Here is a 17,130-nt window from a genome sequence, read left to right as displayed (position 1 = left end):
TTTAAATCTGTATGAAATTGTCACGTTGGTAGCATATTGTTTTGATGTAGTTAAAGCTTCGTTTTGACGACTTTTTTTATAGTTCTCATTGTTTATGATATTTTATAATAGGTACCTACAGTGTGTTATTTTATAATAGCATTACTTCTTACTCTGTAGTGTTGTTTTCCTGATGGTGAATAACGTTTCTAGTACTCCTAAGGTCGAATCTAAGCTTCTACGGTGCTCCACTAGAGTTACAGGCGCTCATAGGCTGCGGTGGCTGCTAACATCAGGCGGGCTGCACGTTTGATGGAATATGAAGACCCAGTAGGCTTAGAACAGGAGCGCCACGACAGCGTTTCACCCGCTAACTAGACTCCCCGTCCCTCTCTAATTAATACGGTTAGAAAAAGACGGGTAGTCTGTCTTGCGGGTGAGATACTGTATGTGCTGAGCTGAGCCTATCTAAATAATAGGTACATAACACGATTCATTGGCAAACTTTAGTGCGTGAAGTAGCAGGAGGAAGACAACTAAATGTTGGTAGAATGAGCATATGCATGCGTTTTCCTGTATACTTGGCTGAGTAACAACTAGAAACTAATTTTACGATGACGACGTAAGTTGATTTCCTTTAACGAAAGAATGACAAGCATCGCACTAATTGGTACTTCAGTGCAGTAAATTATAATTAGCGACTTCCTAAGCTAAAATGGTTTGTGTTGAGTTTGTGGAAATGTGCGAGCAGTTTTTTAAGTTTAATGAAGCTAGCAATAATTGAGAATTAGTTTTGTGTTTCGGTTGTAGTCGAGATCTCCGACGTTATTTATTTACTTATTTATTAATCTGGCTTCTCCAACAAACTAAACGTAAATACTCATATGTAAGTATATGAGCATCAAATACCGTCGATTTTAATAAGTAATTGGGCCAAGAATAAACTGGATCATATATGATCGAAACGGACCTCAAGTTAATCGTCATACCTACAAAATTTGTAGATTACGGTGTGTCACCTTCCTTTGCGATAATAAGGTCATAATATGTATTTCCTAGCAGAAAAAAAGAGAAATAAAAAGCAATTATAATATTTCTGTATTAAATTTTATTGCATCTATTCACACACCTTTCTGGGGTAGGTTTTCAATGAGATTTAAGCTAACAAAACACAGTTTATATAGCCTTACTCGAAAACTTATATTGCATTTAAAACTAAAACATAGAAATGGGAGCTCACTTAAACAACAATAACAACAAGTATTTTTCGATGTTTTACAATCAAGTTTCAGGCAGATTTATTTACCTGCTCAAGAACGTACCTGTGCCAGCTTAGTTAACAAGTAACACTTACATCGAACTAATGCAGTGGATCCTGAGGAGTAGGTACCTACCGAGTAACATTACTGATATGCCAACTAGGAAACGGCCTTTACCAAGAAAATATATGTCTGCGCTTTAATTGCCACGTCTAGTGATTAAATTTATATGATGGCGATTAGACGTCGTTTATTCACATTTTTTCACACAAAGGGCACATCACTATAGTTGCCATATTCAATAACTACTGGATACCTACTCCAAAGTGGACGTGTAGCAGATTTTATTTCTATGAGGAATTCAAGATAACTTCTATTTAACTGTGTTGACAACATAATTTTAAGGCATATACGTATGTGTAAAATATACATAATGTTCAACTGACTTGATCCTTCATTCAATGAGTCCCATTCGGATCCGAATCTATCCATCTCAGCTTAGAGAACTATTTCGTTGTTTATGTACAACTAACTCTCAGGGTTCACAGTGTCATCTGCGGGTAATGTTATTTACATCAAAGAGACCTCTAATACAGAAAATTTATTGCGTTTACCTCTCTTAAATATTCGCATTATTATTACAATATATACTTACAACAGGGACAGTATGTACAAAACTATAGACTCAATTTTGGACTTTCAGTCTCTACTTTTAAAATATTTTACAGTGTTAAGGAAATAAAACGAGGACACAACTATCCATCCATCGATCAACTTTCATACAATAATACAAGGCCATCTTAGACGTATGTAAATTCAAGTTACTTCGGAGAGACCAAATTCTAGTTAGTATTTTCGAACGGAATACTTGTGCAGGATTAGCGCGACGCGGCGGCCACGCGCGGTGGGCTGCGCGCGGCTCCGTCGGCGGCTCCGTGGCTGCTCAGTGCTCAGAGGGGCTACCGCGAAAACCGAAATTCGCAAATTGCGGGGATCTTTCTCTTTTACACCAATGAAGGCGTAATTAGAGTGACAGAGAATAATGCCCGCAATTTGCGAACTTCGATTTTCGCGGTTTTAGGAGCCGCGCGGCGAGCGCGTGGCCCCGAGGCGCGCTCCTCCTCCTAATGTCTAAACTCTTTACTAAATATGTATGTACCTACAGTATGTTAAAATATTTACGACACTCTAACGACAAATGAAACGTCATCAATAATGAAATTTCATTTATGTTTAACATAGACGATCATAGTCTTCTGACTAGAAATGAATTACTCAGATTTAGAAAATTCTCAACAAATCTGGTACTGGTAGTTATTTAAACTTAATATAAAAGGTTAAGGCTACTGACCTCGTAAAATAAATAGTTAAAATGCGATGTTAGATTTATCTAAAACACTATTAAACAATAGACGTAAAGTGGACGTAATTAAGAAGCTTATTTAGAAACGTGAAATTTAATATCAATATTAATTATATATCAATGCGCATGTTGCATAAGTAGGTACATTATTGTTCTTATTTTTAACGTTTCTGAATACGCCTCTAGGCACTAAAATATATGGGAGAAATTTGAAAATAATAATTTACACTCTACAAAAGTACAAATAAACGTTTAAACAGTGTTATTTTATCTAAAAAAAACGTAACACATGTTAATACCTATTCTTCAATTATAGATCACTTTGTTTAACCACCTCCGAATATAAATACATCAACGTGTTTGTTGCAAGGTCCAACTGGTTAGCACCTAGTATTGTCGGTCAGTCGGCCCGGCGCGGCGCGCGCGGAGCGGCCGGTGGCCCCTCCGCTCCACTATCACATTATTAAGCTTCTCTACCGGTGCACATTTATTATTATCATGTATAATGTATGTATACATATTTATAACATTAATCTATAGATTTATTTACAGGTGAGAAGGCCCTCGCGTGGTTGCGTGGCGACCGGCGGCACGGCGGCGACGGCGGGTCGTGGTTATTGTCGGTGCGCCAGCGGCGGGCGGGGGGCCGGCGGTCAGGCGCGCGGCGGCGGCGGCTCCGCCAGCGACGAGGTCGACGACGAGGAGGGCGAGGGCGCGGGCGGCGCGGGCGCCGGGGCCGCCAGCGCCAGCGACCGCGAGTACTCGAGCAGCGCCACGTCGGCCGGCGTGGCGGGCGGGTACAGCCCGCGATACAACTCGGCCCGCCCGTACGGGTGCGCGAGCCGCGCGGCCGCCGCCGCCGCCGCCGCCGACTGGTAGAAGGCCGAGGCGGACGGTGGCGGCGGAGGAGCATCGCCGTCTTTACTCGCCATGTCCGCCAGTGACCATATTCGCGGCTTGGCGGAGGCGGGCGTGCTGCCGGGGGGCGCCCGTGAAGGCAGGTGCTGGTAGGCCGGGTGCAACGGCCGCTCGTAGGGCTCCGGCGACTCGGGCCCGCTGTCGGCGCGCGACTCTGACCACTCCGACTCCGTCCTTTGTCCTAGCATATCCAGCCTTTGCTGTGGCCGGTCTCCGTCTTCGCTCGAACCGGTTCCAGAATCCTTCCCATCTACAACAAAATTTATTACATTGTTTTCAATTCTTACATTTTAATTAAAGGTGCATTCTTTAATATTTCCCACATTTCGCCGTGCAATTGGGACATAACGTGGGTTTGATTTAGGTACAGCTTACAATACATACCTAATACATCCTTGCCGTCGTTGCTCTTGTGGTCGTCGTCATCATTATTATTGTCATCGTCGTCGACCCTGTTCCGTGGCTCCCACGTCATCTTGTTCTCCTTCTTGAGGCGGCGGCGCGCGTTGGCGAACCACGTCGAGACCTGCGTGAGCGTCATCTTGGTGATGATGGCGAGCATGATCTTCTCGCCCTTCGTCGGGTACGGGTTCTTCTTGTGCTCGTTCAACCACGCCTTGAGAGTGCTCGTCGTTTCTCGTGTAGCATTTTTTCTTCTGGCTCCGTTCAGGTCCATTCCGTATCTGTTAAAAATAAAGAATATAGAATAAGGATTAAATTTTAAACTGATTATGTCGTAATGGAATTATGAGCGTCACCAATCTTCGATAAGAAGACAGGCACGCAAATTTTCACCCCGGTCGAGGTGCTTAATTTTTTTATGGGAACAATCAAGCATAAACGGCAGAGTCTGATTTGAGCGAGATTTAAGATAACAGTTTTCGAGACCGCCGGGCGGGACCCTCGCCGCTGCCCAATGAGAGCACCAGCATAATAATTGAAATCGCGATAAGCCATCGACTGCTGCGCCAGCGTTAAGCCCGGCTTATCTTAGACACAGCTAGCACCACGCATTTGTTGGACCGTGCGCCCTTATTTGAATTGCCCTATCTTTATTACGATGCAGTTCTCGTATCGCCAGCCGGCTTCAGTAAGCATTATTAATGAATTAATATATTATCGTTAAGTCAATACAAATGGTCAAATGGTCAACACTGCATTTTTTTTTAAATTCTATTATAAGGTGATTTCAGGAGAGCTACTATATTCTCAAGTATGTACTTAAGTAATTCTTTCGTTACGCCGAAATATTTATCTTCAAGTTCAAAGTTGCAATGAATAATAATATGGCCACCAGAATAATATGGTAACCAGAATAATATGGCATACGTACCTAATAGCTACGACACTACCTAAACTACAAATGTGTAATTGTGTAGGTATCTATAAAAAATACAGCCTTATACTAAACTCAATTTTCCAGCTCGAGTTTATCATAGCCACACATTGTTTCAAATTTTATAACATTTTTGTTGTGGAGTGCAAGCGTTCTGCCGGCTCCATATGCCGCCAATGCAACAGTCGGAAATAGAGTAGGGTGGAAACTGGGGATGAGTTGTATGGGAAATTAATAAAACTGTCACTTAAATCGTATAAGTGACGGGCATCGCCCCTTATCGTTGCACTCCGCGTTCCGTTTTGAGTCTTATGCCCGCGTGCCAGGGCTCCGATCCGTGCCTTCTGCGGCCGCGGATCAACTCGTACTACCCATTGTTAAGCTCGTTGTTGACTTAATAATACTCCTCACCCCGATCGACTAAAATCCTTATAAATAAACATAAATGAATAAAGTTTTGCAACATCATAATCTACACATTTCTTCGTTAGGAGCTAACTTCGAGTGCAAAAACTCCTGCGGCGTTATGAAAGAGTAGCTCAATAGAAAGTTAGTTCACGTTAAATGATTATCTGACCGTAAAACACCGCTTTAAGGCGACATAAATTTAATGACGTTCGCGTCGGAGCGGGCCCCATGAATGAACTAACATCCATAGAATTGAAGTGACAATACGAAAGTGGAGCGACGCCAAGCTTAGGCGTATTCCACAAACAAAAAACCTTCATTTATCCACGGCGTGCCACTTTCACAGCATCCGCGCTCGCGGGGGATACCGCCGCAAAGCGTGCATTTTTTTATTATTTTCCTTCCCCCGGCGCGGCGCAGCGCCCCGGCCGCTGCGGCTTCCCCTTCTCACCCTCACTCCTCCTTCAATTAAATCCCTATCTAACCCACCACCTCATGCTTCCTACTTAAACTCATAAAAATGAGATAAACACAAAAATATTGCTGGTACCTACCTAAAGTTGTTGATATTAAACCTATTGCATCCGCGGTTAATTTGGACGTTTAAATTAATTTTTTTATGATTTTAATCGCGAGAGGGGAGGAAGTGGCTTGATATAATCGTCATGAAACGCTTCAGCCGAGCCATTTCATAAAAACGCAAATCCGCTTATTTTGCGTTTGCGGAGTATATTCTTTGTATCGTTAAAATGTAGGAGTCACGTCACGAGCATTCGGGTTTCTACAGAGAGAACTCCAAAACAATGATACTTACACCCTGATAATTAGGTAAGTAAACTCAAACCTTTAGTACTTAATTCACCGATTATAAATTTAACTGTTAGATTCTATTTGGTTTATTTGTTATAGTAGTTCCTAATATGGATCGAGGAGCGCAAATTGAATTAATCGGTATAATTATATACACAGGTGCAGCTGTAATAATAAAAAATGGCAACCTTTCGAAATTAAGAGGCAGGCTCTTATGGGAGATATAACTAAAAGTGTAATATTATACTTAGGTTTAAATATGAGTGATCATGCCGCCGGGGGAGTGACGCAGGTTAAAGGCTTCGGGATATAATGTTACTACACTTCGATTTAACCAATGACACCCTCGTCGGTATAGAGTTACACGGTGCGATATTTTGAGAGGTAATAGATGTACACCGTTTTCTTTACACGCCAGTAGGTTGATCAACAAATTAATCTATGGACTAGAAATTCGAAAAAAAGTTGACACGCCGACAGGTTTTGTGTTAAAAGTGACATGGGACTGTGTCATATGAGGGAAGATCGTGTTACTGGCAGAACTCGTTCCTTCCCGCACTGTCGCGGACAGACAAATTGAGATAATGTGGCCATCAGACCAGTACGGCCGTAAATTATTTAAATGAGAAACGTTTTCAAAAACAAATATATCAATTAAGCCTGGAAAACGTACTTAGATAGTTTATGTAAATGGTTTTATCACTAATTAATAAAAAACTAAATATATACACGGTTGTATTATGAAACATGTTATGCCAACATGGAAAAATAAACCAACAAACATTGGCTTTCATGCTACAAGTAAATTTACTATGTTCGTAAAAATGATATGAGATAAAGGTAATTATTTTGCCTCGTAATATAGGAATGGGCGCACGCAACGACCAATCTCGGTGTTATGGACGAAGTTTTAAAAGGTACGATACAGGCCCTAAATATTGGTGGGTAGATAGGGCGGTCGGGGGCGCGGCACGCCAAAAACACATTATGAGCGGGCAAAGCGCCATTACGGCCAACCGCACGCGTCGCGCAAGCGATACCCGCCACCTGAACATGCTAGCCGGCGACTAATTGGTCAGCACCATGCATAAAAACCCTTATAGAACAACTACGGGGGAGCCTCATGTTTCCGCCTAAAACGTAAATAAAGCCCGAAACATTATAAGCAGAGTTTGGAAATAATTTAGATGACTGGTTTGTGGGAAAGTAGTAGAGGTAACGTGCGGGAAGGGTGTGTACTGTGTAGCCTGAAATGTTGGTACCTAGAACAACCGAAGCGTGGTGTTTCCGACGACGCATCATCTTTGCACTGTGGCAACTAACTAGACAATAAAAAAAACATCACTACTTTTTTTGCTTTGATTTGAAGTTGCTAATACGAGTTCGCTTCACACATATCTTCACAGCTACAAATATCGTAGATTAATATGAGGTAAATGCAAGTAAAACAGGCATAACTTATGTATGTACCGATTTTTCCTACACAATTGAAATGGTATTTTGTTATGTGTAATAATAGATTTGGTCAAATTAACTATAAAAGAACAAAGAATGAATATAGAAAGATAACTTAATGAAAAAAACAAGACATAAATTGTCGTCATTATCTGTGGCAAATTATTTTTCTGTTAAAATTGTTAGTTGACCCGACCGACGTCCGAGAGCTGATAACGTAATAGTGGACATGTATGTCGTCCGCACAGTTAATTAATTCAAGTAACAATCTGTCTTTGTATGTGTTTACTGGCTGTAAAGCAGCTGCACCTTTGTTATTGGCAGCGTAATCTGACTGAGAAACGTGACCCGCAAAGGTGGCGCGAGACGGGGGATCGATCAACCGCTTCAAAAACTGACTAGTTTTATCAACAATTAGATCTCCTTTAACTCCGTAAACAATGAAATAACTGTACATACCTTTATCTAATATTGAGTCTTTGTTTCTCATTCACAAAGGCCAAAAAACGCTTATTTGATTACATTTATATTCTCAAAGTTACAGGAAGAAAAGCTAAAAGTTCCCATTGCATTAGCCACCTATTGTTATCCGGATTAAAGATAAAAGCGATCTATCATATCAGGCTTTATTAATTCGATCATATTTATAACGAGCTGCGGCCCGCACTTGCTTCTTGCGTTTTATTTCCTTTTACCGCATTGCCGACAGATTTATATTATATATATTCCTCCTAGCCATAATCACCTGAAGGCAAGGCATTTCCAGGTTGATTTGTGCTATTTTCGATTATATTTCAAGCTACCTATTTGTATAATCGTTTCATATTGTTGCCAGTGAAGTGAAGATCCGACCTAGAATTATATAAAGTTAGCTCGCTGAAAATCAAATCGTAAACACCACCTATCGGCCTGGCCATATCTAGCCTTAAGATAAGAATCTTAAATAAATAATAGAATACATATAGTCGTTACAGGTTATGCTTCGAAAAATATCAATAATATAACCATTATATATATTTCATTAAAATTTTCCTAGAACATTACGTTTTCACAATAAAACATAAAAGTATTTGATAAGGAGACTGTAAGGTTCAACTGTAAATGTAAAATTGTAGTGACGCGCTTTTCACCTTTTATATAAATACGCTTTCTTTGTTTTCATAAAATTGTGTTAAAATAAAACTATAAATAAAAGAGAAATAAGTGAATAACAATCAACATCGGGGGACAACATTACCGGGAGACGCAATTATGATAAGTTCTTGTTTTTTACAAGTTGAAGAGCTAAGGGCGGTCACGCTGTTCTTGATGTCAACATTGAAGATAATTAGTAAGCTCCAAAGTGTATTTAAAGAATACATTGTCGTGAGTGAGCTGCATCATAAACGGAATTTACGATGTACGCAAGTAAACATATGTTCTTCGTGTGCGATATTTGAAACAATTACTTATCAATTAATGTTCCGCAGTTTAAATGTATTTGTTTACGGTGACCAGGGACAGACAGAGTTCATCTGGGAAGATGTCAAGAGATGTTATTTATCAAGCGTCAGTCGGCAGCCCGGGCGGAGCGCAGCCCGGGACGCGGCGCGGGAGCGGCGCCGGCGCCGATACGGGACCTCACAAGTCGACTAATGTGGAACGAATAAACTAGTGAAAATTAAGTGTCGCGACCACGATTCCTCTGCTATCTCGGGTCACGTCTCATTTTATTGCTGACATATTATTAATATCTCTGTGAACATTGAATTTTATGCCTCTAGGAGGCATTGTTTCACAACACGACCTAAAGTGAATTGTGCAACTTGTTTCATCAGCACTATCAGCAGTCTCTGTGATTGATTACAACAACATTAAATGAAATAAACATAAAAGCATTTTTGGAAAATGTCTACAACATTTCATTTCATGGAAATTCACTGAATACTAAGAGCAGGCCTGCAGAGCGTTAGCTAGCTGGAATAGTTATATTCTAAAGTTTCAAAATAATCCCAAGGTCGTTATGAAGTAAATGGAATCAATATAAACTAGTAGTTGCCGATATCTAGGCCCTCAGAGTAGGTAGCCTACTTCATCCATTTTAAGATACTGACTGTCCATTGTCCAACACTAAAATATCTTATTTAGGGGTTGAGAGTAGAATGTGTTTAAATATTTATAGAAATGTCCACTTGGACGTAAATGGACGCTTGACCTCTCTGTGTAAACTATATTCAATTTAAGATCATTAAATGTCAGGTGCCAAGAATATCAAATCAATGGCAAAAATGGCAATAATACAGGGTGATTCATGAGACGTGAGCAGGACTAATCCTGCACACTCAGTAACGGATAATTGATTGATCACCGTCGTATTTAGATGAAACAACCACACTTTTTCCTATTTTTTAACTTTTTGGTGAGGACAAATTTAATTCTCTACAATCATGGTCACCCTACAAGACCTAATTAATAAACATAAAACCTCTTTTACGAAGAAAATAAAATGTCAAACCTGAGTGAGATACGAGTTTTCAAAAGTAACCAGACCGTGATGACAGTGATGACATTCAATTTGACACAGAATATCGATAGTTTAGTAATCTAATGTTAGGGTGACCATCCATGTCGTAAATAAATTAATAACTTTTTTTTTCAACACGACTAGAAAATTAACGTTAACCTCACTAATACTGATAGGAAACAGTTGCTTATAACTTACAAAATGCGCAGTGTTAGTCCTGCTCACGTCTCCTGAATCACCCTGTATAGAGCAGGGGCCCATTTCTCAAAAGCTTGTAACTTGTAATACAAGTGGAAGTCCCTTTCTAACAAAAGCTGTCAAAAAGTGACTTCCGCTTGTATTACAAGTTACAAGCTTTTGAGAAACGGGCCCCAGATCTATAAATTGAACAACCATCAAACTTATTTTTACCCTGACTGGTAAACAATTGACTGCAGCTGATAATTTTGATATTTACTGTTGACATATATCTTGTACCAAATGCAAGGCAACCAACAAAATACATACTTTTCCTATTATCCATTTATTACTTAACCTACCCCCTCTCGGCCATCAGCTGGCGACACCTTGGGACACTGTTAGGTGTGAAGTACTCATTGTGTAATAAACCCATCTGAAGAGGAGGGAATTTCGATAGCTAGCTAGTGGAAAATAATCAATGACCAGGCAGTCGACTTGATGCGATGGATTTATTTAGCGAACTGACATACAAAAATATAAACAATCAAACATACATCAAAATTTAAATATGGAATTAAAAAAGAACTTATGACTAGACATAGATAATAATGTAAACGTATCAATAGTTATTTGTTTTACAAGAGGGCAAAGTTGTTGTTTAACCGCTCGAGCTAATATTGATGCCCGAGCAAGCGAAAGATTCCAAAATTGAACCACGAGCGTAGCGAGTGGTTCGAAAAATGGAATCTTGAGCGTTGCGAGGGTTTCAAAGCACGAGGGTTAAACAAAATTTGCCCCCGACTGAAACAACATTTTTCACCACACCAACCCAAAGCAAATATGAAATGTAAAATATCAAACCAAATCAAATCCAAATGAAAGTTATTAAATATTTATCATCCAAAATCATTATTTTAAAGTCAATTCTACCAGCAAACATAAGAAAACAACTCAAAATTTGCATTTGATTATTTTGCCTCACTTGTGAATAAAATGCAACTTTGCTATCAGTTATTGAAGTGCAAAGTAAGCCTTTCTGAGTTGGTGTGGTGAAACAGTTATTTGTACAACAAGAGATCAAAGTTTGATATTTCTTCGAGTGCTTATTTTGAGTCCCGTGCAAGCGAAAGATTCTATAATTTAGAATCTTGAGCGTAGTAAGGGATTCAAAAGCGCACGAGATGTAAATAACTTTGATCTCGTGTACTCGACATTTGACTATAAAGGTCACTTGAATGACATTTTGTCTCACTCAGTGAGCAAAATGCAATTTTGCTCACTCATTTTGTCTCACTCAGCGAGCAAACTACCCTTGTTCGAGCTGCTGAGGTGAAATAGTACATTTCGATGCTAGTGCGGAAGGTATGTCATTACTTCACGAGTACCGAGATATCTTGCCACGAGCCGCAGGCGAGTGGCAAGACTCGGGACGAGTGAAGAATGACATTTCCGCACGTGTATCGAACGACGTTTTTTAATACAGTTGCGAAAAAATAAGAAAAACATTGTTAATCGTACATTAAACAAAAGTGGTAACAGTGACAGCTCGGTTAGACGTCGTCTTTAAGTATATTATATCTATGGGCGTTTGGCAGCTATTCCGTTCCATTCAGTCAACTTATTAAGAACGGAATTTTCAATATTGAATATTAAAAAATAAACGTGTTATAATGATGAAGAGGTAAGTAATTAAATATGAAATATGTAATATTTTTCGTATTCTTACATTAACGGTAGGTTTTTATGCTGATTACGACGTTTAAAGGAAACTAATATTAACACTCATCAATAAGTAGTCGTGAATTGGAACAAGTATAAATTTAAAAAAATTGGAAAAGTAAAAAGCACTAGTTCGAGATAACCAACTTTCCGCACGCTAAACAGCTACGTAAAGTAGCACTTTTTGAGCAACTGTATTAAAAAAACTATTTACATATACACCCTTAACATAATCGTCAAGGCATGCCTGGCTCCTCGAGGAAGAAACTTATTACATTCTAGAAACTACACACATTTAGCTTCTTCTAAAAACCAGAAAACAGTTTGTTCAGAATCGGAAGTAGTAGCACATAGTTAATATATTTCACTTCGTTAAACTACTCAAAGACGTATGACGGACATGAAAGAGTAACAAATGTAGAACTATGCTAAATATGATGCCAGCCAATTAGCCACTATACGAATATCGATCGGCGTATGTTAGAATATCTGCGGTTTTCAGTAGTTGATCTTAAACGTTGTTTATATCTTAAGGTTATCAGGGCCTCGACAAAACATGGTGTAGGCAGAGTGTAAGACACTATCTCTGCCAAAACAGTTCGTGTTGTCATCAGTAACAGCCGACCACTAGTTAACAACAATGGCGGTCAGACCGATACACAACCAGAACGACTAATTGATAGTAGACGGCGTAACATAACAACTGCATAGTAAGATACAGAGTTAGGCATTATAGTTTCAGTCAAAGTGAACACTCATCCAATTTTGGCCTAGTAAAACGCGACACAGTGTTCTTTTTGAGTTTGATTTATTTATATCACATACGTTACATCTTACAAATGCTTATTATTGCTTATCGTCTTATCAACGGACAGGCTATTCATGCTTCTAAAATCATAACCAGCAAAAATGTAAATGAATGACATCAGCACGTAGGTTCGTGGCGAAGCATGAGTCTCGTGCGCGGCTGACCGATAGGAAAAAGGAAAGAGGAAGCGTCCAATGCGCCTAGAATGAAATTAGCTTGTCGGTCAATTACTCCAGGCCCGGCCCGGGTTACTAATGGCGCGCAAGCGCTACCTGAATACGATACCGCTCATTGGCATGCGTCCGCGCGCACCCTTTATTGTTCTATAGATCGGTAATACACGGGAGGACTGGCATTTTGTGCTGTAAATCGTTGTCTATACACGTATCCTCGATTAACTGTGTGGTGCGGCGGTGGCACAGTGTTAGGACAAGTTGCGAGCGCTCCGATGACATCATGTCCGGAACGCGCCGTCGTTGGCCACACAGGATCGCGAGCCTTTGAATGCAACGGCGAGTACCTATCGTTACGAATCGCGGGTGATGGATGACGCATCACCCTTCCTCGACCTCATAATGGATAGTTACTTTACCTAGGTTGTTGGGTAGCTATGTATCTAGGTAATTGCGCGGTAATGTAGTTTATGCAGAAATCCCGCCAATTGCTTTGGTAGCACTTAGCCGACGACATTGCGTTAATAATTACGAGGACAGTTTGCTATGGCGGCACTGCTTATAGACTTTTATTTTTTGACTTCAACGAGGCTTACTCGGGGCTGGACTGGATCCATTGGCTCATTTATAGGCTCTAAAAGTGTAATGCACGGTAGTAACCGTAATTACCAGAGGAGGTACCTACTCTTAAAAGCTGTTTTACCAATTGAAAATAAAGAGTCAAGACATTTGTTTCATGAGTATGGAACGACATTATAGTATTTTTAGTAACCTTTACGTAATGTATAATTATTATATTTGTTTTATATAAAGTCACAGAGGTATGCACCGTCAAAATTATTAATGATATAATGAATTTCTGTTCATAGCTTTATCATTTGTTAGATGTTTCGTATATCGTACGTGCTTACTCAGTGTTGACAACGAGTGGAGCGCGCTGAGCTGACCCGATTTCCCCCGGGGGCGAGATTGACAAATAGTCTTATTCTTACCTAAATGTTCTCTTTATATTACTCGCACTTTAAGCTTTTAACGAAAGCAAAGACTTTTTCATTTCTCATGCTCTGAAATGTCTCATGTCATGGTTGTTCTAAAAGGTGTGCAAAAATGATACGTTTCTGCACTAGATCATATTACGTTCCAAGTAGATTTCATTTTTTTTTCGATAAACAATTGAAATGTGGGTAAATGGATTTGTTGAAAAATTTCCATTCTGATATTGAATAAAACTCTCCATTCCATAAATAAACATAGTTTTGCCTAAATTGTTAATTGAAAATACCCTCAAGAAATACTTTACAAATTTATACTAAGTCACGCTTTTAAAATATACCTCAAGTATTTTTTAGGTATTTGTTTTAGTTTTTAGGTAGTTTTATAATTTTAGGTTAATTTTATTCTAAGTTTGTTATTAATTATGTTTATGGTTTAATAAAATAAAAAAGTATTTTTTACTTTCCTCGCATTCGAAATGAAAAGTAGAGTGTTTAACTCTGGTGAAAGGCATCATTGCCGCTACCCCGGCATAAATGAGTGCCTTTCATCCCTTGGTTAACAATCTATTATTTATGCACCGCTCTTTATTAAGCAGAAAATAGAGCTGTTAAAGTGATCAAGTATGTATTAGTACAAAAATGCTATTTCTATTAAATTCACAGCAAGAGTATACTACCGTCCTCAGACTAAGGTACAGCAGCAGAGGTGACAGCAGGGTGTCATCTATTGGGCATTAGCATGTCAAGCCTTAGTACCACCAGACCACCACCTTAGGCTTTATGAAGCGTGAGCGAAGACCGCAAAGGTAACCACACCTAGACGGTTTATTAAATAGGTTTGGAATACCACGCCACCGATGTAAACCCCTAGAGCTTAGTTTTCATTATTATTTGTTATTAACATGAGTAGAAAACGTGAATAAATAAAATGAGCGGTTGTGCTTCATACTAATTTAGTATTGTCATTATGCCAAGTGATGATCTCAAGTATAATATACTTATTAAGCTCATTCTAGTAGGTAGGCCCTCTGTGATAAGTAAATAATATAAGAGGCATGAACTATTTTACTCCATGTAGTTACGCACTATGTTAGAATATTACTTATGAAAGTCACCAATGTTGGTGAGTCTCGTTTTCCATCTTATTTCACGTAGGCACAGTCAGAAGCAGAAGTTGCTAAGCGGGCGAGGTGTTCAAAATGATCTTGACGCGACTCTATTATTAAGAGAATAAGAGCGTGATTAGGTAATTTTGAACACCTTACCCGCTCAGCAACTTCTGCTGCTGACTGAATATGATATGTAATTTTATAAAATTGTACCTACTTACTAACGGAAAACGATTAATAGCAATAATTCAATGATCGCAAGCTTCTTGTATATTACTGTTTTTATTTATTCCCAAGGCGTGTGCGTGTTAAGATAATTTTGAGCATTTGGCCTTTCCGATATATCTGATAGCGACTGTAGAAGTGGATCACGAAGGTATTATTAGGTATTCGGGAAATAATATCTTCTATGTTCTAGATATATTGGCAAACAATGGTTCACTTTGGAAATATCCATAGAAAGTGACCCTTTTTCATTTCTATTGGGCTTATTTTGTTTAGTTAAAAATGTAACTGATGTTATCTACTGAATTCTATGTGTAATATTTTTTTCTATAGGTAGGTAGGTATATGTAGGTACAATGGTAGAAAGACAAGTTAAATGAATTTAACAAATGCTTAACGCAATCTGACCGCCAGGCGCCGTGTCATATTGGGAAGTTATAACCATTAAAAGAATACAATCGCAATTTCTTCCTGTCATAAATAAAGTTCGGCCGGTATGAGTAATCGTTACTTTGTGTGCACAATATCGGGCGGAGGCCAAATAGACTGGGACGTGCCAGGCATCCTGACGCTCTCTCACATTATCACTTGCTTCGACGAAATTCGTCTACGTACTCTTATATGGTGTGAGTAGTTGAATTTTCCGTTTGTAATTATGTCGGTGAGGAGCGGAAGTGTCGGCGATGGTTGTTACACCGGTCACGGCGCGCCGGGTGACGGTGACGACCGGCTAACGGGCACGCCGCCTATGGCGCGCCTTGGGGACCGTCCAGTGTCCGCCTCCATTAAATTCGTTGGTCCCGGAATAGATACATTTATCTTCATATATTGGTTTCCCATGCCCGCTGTTCTAGCTAAACGCTAAAATCGGCTGACCCAAACATGTTTGGAACATCGATCGATCCGTGACTTCTAATGATGTTGAAGGCTGGCCAGTTATTGAAACCTTACACTAAAATGAATTCTGTTTATAGGTGAATAGAATTCATTTTTAGTTTAGGGTGGCCAGTTATTGGCCATGGCAAGTAATTGGCGTTTTACCCTACCAATATTTTATCTGTACGAAATCGCAAACATTTTATTGAAAAAAACTAGTAGGTAAGTAATTATGTTAAATCTTTACATGGTAGCCGATTAGAACCCAGCTAGATGAGACTGGAAATTATATTGTATTTATTATTAATTACATTAGAATTCTATTCGTTGTGATTAAAAGTGATAGTATGAATATGAATAAGTTGAATAACCCATTCGTCAGCCAATCTTTATAAAAGTGTTTTTATTTTTACCGGTGTTTAAACGATATACTTAAACGACAGTCATGCATGAGGTTAAATTGTCCAGTAGTAGAATTTCAACATATTTCTAAAAGACCTCTTAATTTTGATGCCCACAATTCCACCTTCGGATTGGAATTGTTATCTCGACGCATTATTGTCGCACCCTTAAAATGCTTTTCAGCTCCTAGGCAGCTCTTAAATATCACTAGACGTCAGTGAAGTAGCACATGAGCGTGTGAAATAAAGGCACTTGAAAGTACCTAAGTCAATCATCGTACACTATACATTAAGTGACCTACTCGAGGCTACAGCTAACGAGGAATGTGTTCCTGTACAAAGTGACGAGCGAAGTGGGAACGCGTTCCTCCGGGTGACACCCGGCTGCTGCGTCCGAAGAGGGTTTGTTTGCGAGCGACGTGCCACGGCGGTTGTCCTCGCGCTAATTGTCGGAGAAGTGCCGCTTTATTATAACAGATGAGGATGGACCGACATGATTTTACAAACTGAGGGCTTTGTTGCCTCGGAGGGTAATTAAGGCTTTTAAATATGTTTGCCTCTTGACCGTCCTCGAGCTTTATGGAGCGTCGAGTGAAACGTTAGCGAGAAGGGA

General features: G+C 39.5%; 2 protein-coding genes across 3 annotated transcripts in view; one reads left to right on the top strand and one right to left on the bottom strand.

Annotated features, from left to right (window-relative positions):
- The window catches only part of LOC134678317 (gamma-aminobutyric acid receptor subunit beta), a 555,578-nt gene that overhangs the window by 339,754 nt on the left and 198,694 nt on the right, over nucleotides 1-17,130 (top strand). The window lies entirely within an intron of this gene.
- The window catches only part of LOC134678319 (homeobox protein caupolican), a 61,599-nt gene continuing 46,794 nt past the window's right edge, over nucleotides 2,326-17,130 (bottom strand). For both annotated transcript variants that reach the window (XM_063536845.1, XM_063536846.1), the window contains exons 4-5: nucleotides 3,904-4,202; nucleotides 2,326-3,769 (exon numbers count right to left, since the gene is read on the bottom strand). In XM_063536845.1, the coding sequence (XP_063392915.1) occupies nucleotides 3,255-3,769; nucleotides 3,904-4,202 (814 nt within the window). In that variant the 3' untranslated portion in view covers nucleotides 2,326-3,254. The remainder of the gene's footprint in view (nucleotides 3,770-3,903; nucleotides 4,203-17,130) is intronic.

This window comes from Cydia fagiglandana, chromosome Z (assembly GCF_963556715.1).
Source record: "Cydia fagiglandana chromosome Z, ilCydFagi1.1, whole genome shotgun sequence".
In the NCBI taxonomy this organism is placed as follows: Eukaryota; Metazoa; Arthropoda; class Insecta; order Lepidoptera; family Tortricidae; genus Cydia; species Cydia fagiglandana.
Note: the sequence above shows the minus strand (reverse complement) of the source record. Positions and strands in the feature narration are given on the sequence as shown.